The 3475-nt window shown below is 42.0% G+C and overlaps 1 protein-coding gene across 1 annotated transcript in view; it reads right to left on the bottom strand.

The window, feature by feature from the left end:
- Positions 1–3475, bottom strand: part of LOC107689212 (nuclear pore complex protein Nup98-Nup96-like) — a 20604-nt gene that overhangs the window by 9560 nt on the left and 7569 nt on the right. The window contains exons 8-15 of the mRNA XM_016487139.1: positions 2185–2316; positions 1902–2034; positions 1631–1723; positions 1401–1544; positions 1132–1265; positions 805–992; positions 584–703; positions 216–503 (exon numbers count right to left, since the gene is read on the bottom strand). Coding sequence (XP_016342625.1) covers positions 216–503; positions 584–703; positions 805–992; positions 1132–1265; positions 1401–1544; positions 1631–1723; positions 1902–2034; positions 2185–2316 — 1232 coding nt within the window. The remainder of the gene's footprint in view (positions 1–215; positions 504–583; positions 704–804; positions 993–1131; positions 1266–1400; positions 1545–1630; positions 1724–1901; positions 2035–2184; positions 2317–3475) is intronic.

Here is a 3475-nt window from a genome sequence, read left to right as displayed (position 1 = left end):
AATAATAATAATAATAATTATTATTATTATTATTGTTATTATTATTAATACATTAATAGGAGAATGAGCCTAATATCGTCTTGAATATCGACAAAGACATCTGCTATCGTCGATATCTCTGACTATCGTCGATACACGATACTATCGTCTATCGGCACAACCCTATAGCCTATCAAGTATAGTGTATGTTTTGAAGAATGTCAACCGAGACAAGCATACCAGCTGGGTGAGGAGGTTTCAGAGCCACCAGCTCCTCATCTCTCTCCTCCTGAATGGAATCCTCTGCTAGAGAGATGTCCTCGCTGCTGGCCTCCAGGCCATTGCGATGACTGGCAGATCCCCGCATGTTGAACTCAGAGATTGTGTCCTGTAGCAAGGGGCTCGGCTGGGCGTGTGGAATTGGTTTGGTGATCGGGTTTGTGTAGAACTTGGAGACCTCCAGATCATCCTCCCCACTTCTCTCCACAGTTACTTCTCTGGTCTCTCCTTCATCCATACTCAGACTGACGTGTGACAGGAAAACATTGAAATATATGGTTACATCTTTACTAACTGTAATGGTTGAGAACTAGTGTGAACTTACCTGAGTCCGTTTTGTGGGTATTCTGAAGGAGAGGCCAAGTCATCAGCCTCTCTGTTCACAGAGCTGTTATACAGACTGCTGTTATTCAGATTCTTCAAAACAAGCTTCTTTATGCTCTTCCTAAAAGAAAAACATGCAGACAGGAACACTTTAGTTAGTGCACTACATCTTGAGCTACATGTACAATAAGAGTAGCTGGAGTTATGAAGTCAGGTTCTTACCTAGGCATGAAGGCTCCATTGTTAAGAGAGGGTTCATCATCATCAAGTCCATCAAAGAGCTGAGATTTGGAGGAGCCTGAGGAGGACAGAGCTTTGGGACGAACACGGGTGGCAGGACGAGGGGTCAGTTTGTACTGAGTAGGGGTAGTCAGGGCTTTCTGGGCAGCTGGATTTGTGGGCTTCAGACGCTAATGATGGAGAAAATATGTTAGCAGTGAATGTACTGTGCTAAATGGTGAAAAAAACAAGTGGTCTTTAATGGAGCCACTCACTAATCTATTAAAATAACCAATATGTGTAAGGACCATGTAAACTGTAAAATCAAACCTCTTCCTTCTTCTTTGGGTCTGACAGTGGATTTCTGAAGAGGGGTGAGTCTCCAAAAGGAGAGTAGGCCAATGCATTGATCTGCTGTTGGAGGACAGCCTGCTGTGCAGCTGATGCATTAGGGTCAGTCAGAGCTGTGAACAAAACATAGTATACCGGTTATTTATTTTACAGAATCTCAAAGAGATCTACCTCACATGAAGTACTCAATTTAACATGACTACAACCAATTATGGGAATTAAATAATTTATGAAGCATCTGCACTGACCCACAGGCTGTTGAGGAGCACCAAAAGTCAAAGTGTTGGCTCCAGTGTTGAAGCCTCCAGTCCCGAAGGTGCCCACTGAGCCTAGGGTGGAGCCCAGCTTGTTCTGGTTGTTCCCAAACAATGACATCTGGCCAGTTCCTACAGCTGAAAATACAGACTAATACTTAGAAACCATGTTTTCATTCTTACAATAACAAATGACAACAAAAATCATGCACCCCAAAACATACCTCCTCCAAAGCCAGTTCCCAGTCCTGTTCCCAGGCCTGTCGTAGCAGTTTTGCTCCCAAAGAGACCCACACCAGTACCAGTTGCACCAAATCCTTTAAAGTACACCAACATTGACATTTGAGAAGAAATATATCGGAAATTCTAGATCAGATCTAAGTGCACACTGGTGAAATGGCGCCCACCACTTTCTTCACCAAAACTGGGAATAATTTGATTACAGCAAATACTAGTCAGTGTTAACATCATACAACTTTACTGTTAAAGGCTTACCAAAGGTTGAGGCGTTTGTGTTAGTCCCTAGAGTAAGCGTAGGCTTATTTGCAAACAGACCAGTGCCTGTTCCAAAGGAGGGTGCGCTAGTTGTGGTGGCGCCAAATCCAGCAGGCTTATTACCAAAAAGATTCTGTGAAATAAAGATGACAAGTTAATCATTTAGAAAAACAATGCAAAAAATTCTAACTTACATTTGAAAACCTAAAAATGTACTTTTGAAAAATACAGAAAAGAGAAAGGTACAAAAAAGAGAGGTAACTGTAGCCTCTCCAGAAGTCACCTGTGTTCCCACATTCCCAAAGCCAGTGTTCGTTTGGCCGAACATTCCTGTGCCGAAGCCTGTGGCCGTACTTGTGTTAGTGTTTCCAAACAGTCCTCCAGCCTGAGAGGCAGCAGTGTTGCCAAACAGCCCCTTAAAAATAAAATATTGGATGAAATGCAGAATTAACCAGGGCTCGTATTCACAAAATATTTTATCTTACCACTAAGAGTTCTCCTAAATAGCAGTAAAAGTTTTTAGCTACGAGTTTTCTCTTAAAATCTATTGACAAAGCTGCTGAGAAACTTTTACTAAGAAATAGAGAGAAGTCTTAGGCTAAGAGTAAGAGCGGGGTTGACCTCGTTGCTATGGATGATGTCAGCATGCTTACTAACTATTCACACAGTGATTGGCTGATAGTCTCTGTCAGAGATTTATTCATGGAAATATTGTAGAGCACAATATTATGTTGCCATATTCAAATAAAGGTTTAAAAATAAAAAAAATGTAATTGCCACGTTCAAGGGCATAGTTTTGGTTTGAACATTGGGGGGGTTAAAGTGTGAACTGTTTTAGTAGAGTCCCACGTCATGCTCACTCAACCCACTACAGACACCTTGGCAATTGAAACGCCATTGGCTAGTAAATGTTTTTGTTTACTCGCCAGACTGAAATAGGTCCGGACCTCGGTAAATTTTTCATGTTCAAAAATAAAATGTGTTCCTTGAATGACTAATTTGCTGTTAAACTCCTCATATGAATGCATGCATGACATGTATAATTCAGTTTAGACAGTTTGCAAGAATGTTTAGCGTCCCTATTATGAAAATGATCACTGCGAGACGCTGGCGGAGTGAACAAGGCTTGAGAGAGCTGTGAGAGTAGTGATGTCCGGTTCGCGAACGAATCGTTCGAGTTAACCGGTTCTTCTTAGTGAACCAGTTGAACCAGTTCACCAAATCGGACTGAATTGTTTGAAACGGTTCGCATCTCCAGTAAGCATTAATCCACAAATTACTTAAGTTAACTTTTTTAACGTGGCTGACACTCCCTCTGAGTCAAAATAAACCAATATTCCGGAGTAATTCATTTACTCAAACAGTACACTGACTGAACTGCTGTGAAGAGAGAACTGAAGACTGCGCAGAGCAGCATGTGTGCAGTGTGCCGGGTAACGAACATACACGCCCACTGCTGGAGCAGTTCTTGTTCTCGAGTCAAGAACCGGTTGCATCGGTTTTTGGATCACCAGTACACTGAACCGAGAGCAGTTTCTTTCGGATATGTCCGATTTGAGAACCGATGAGCTGAT

This window comes from Sinocyclocheilus anshuiensis, unplaced genomic scaffold, assembly GCF_001515605.1.
Source record: "Sinocyclocheilus anshuiensis isolate Anshui unplaced genomic scaffold, SAMN03320099.WGS_v1.1 scaffold966, whole genome shotgun sequence".
NCBI classification, from domain to species: Eukaryota; Metazoa; Chordata; class Actinopteri; order Cypriniformes; family Cyprinidae; genus Sinocyclocheilus; species Sinocyclocheilus anshuiensis.
Note: the sequence above shows the minus strand (reverse complement) of the source record. Positions and strands in the feature narration are given on the sequence as shown.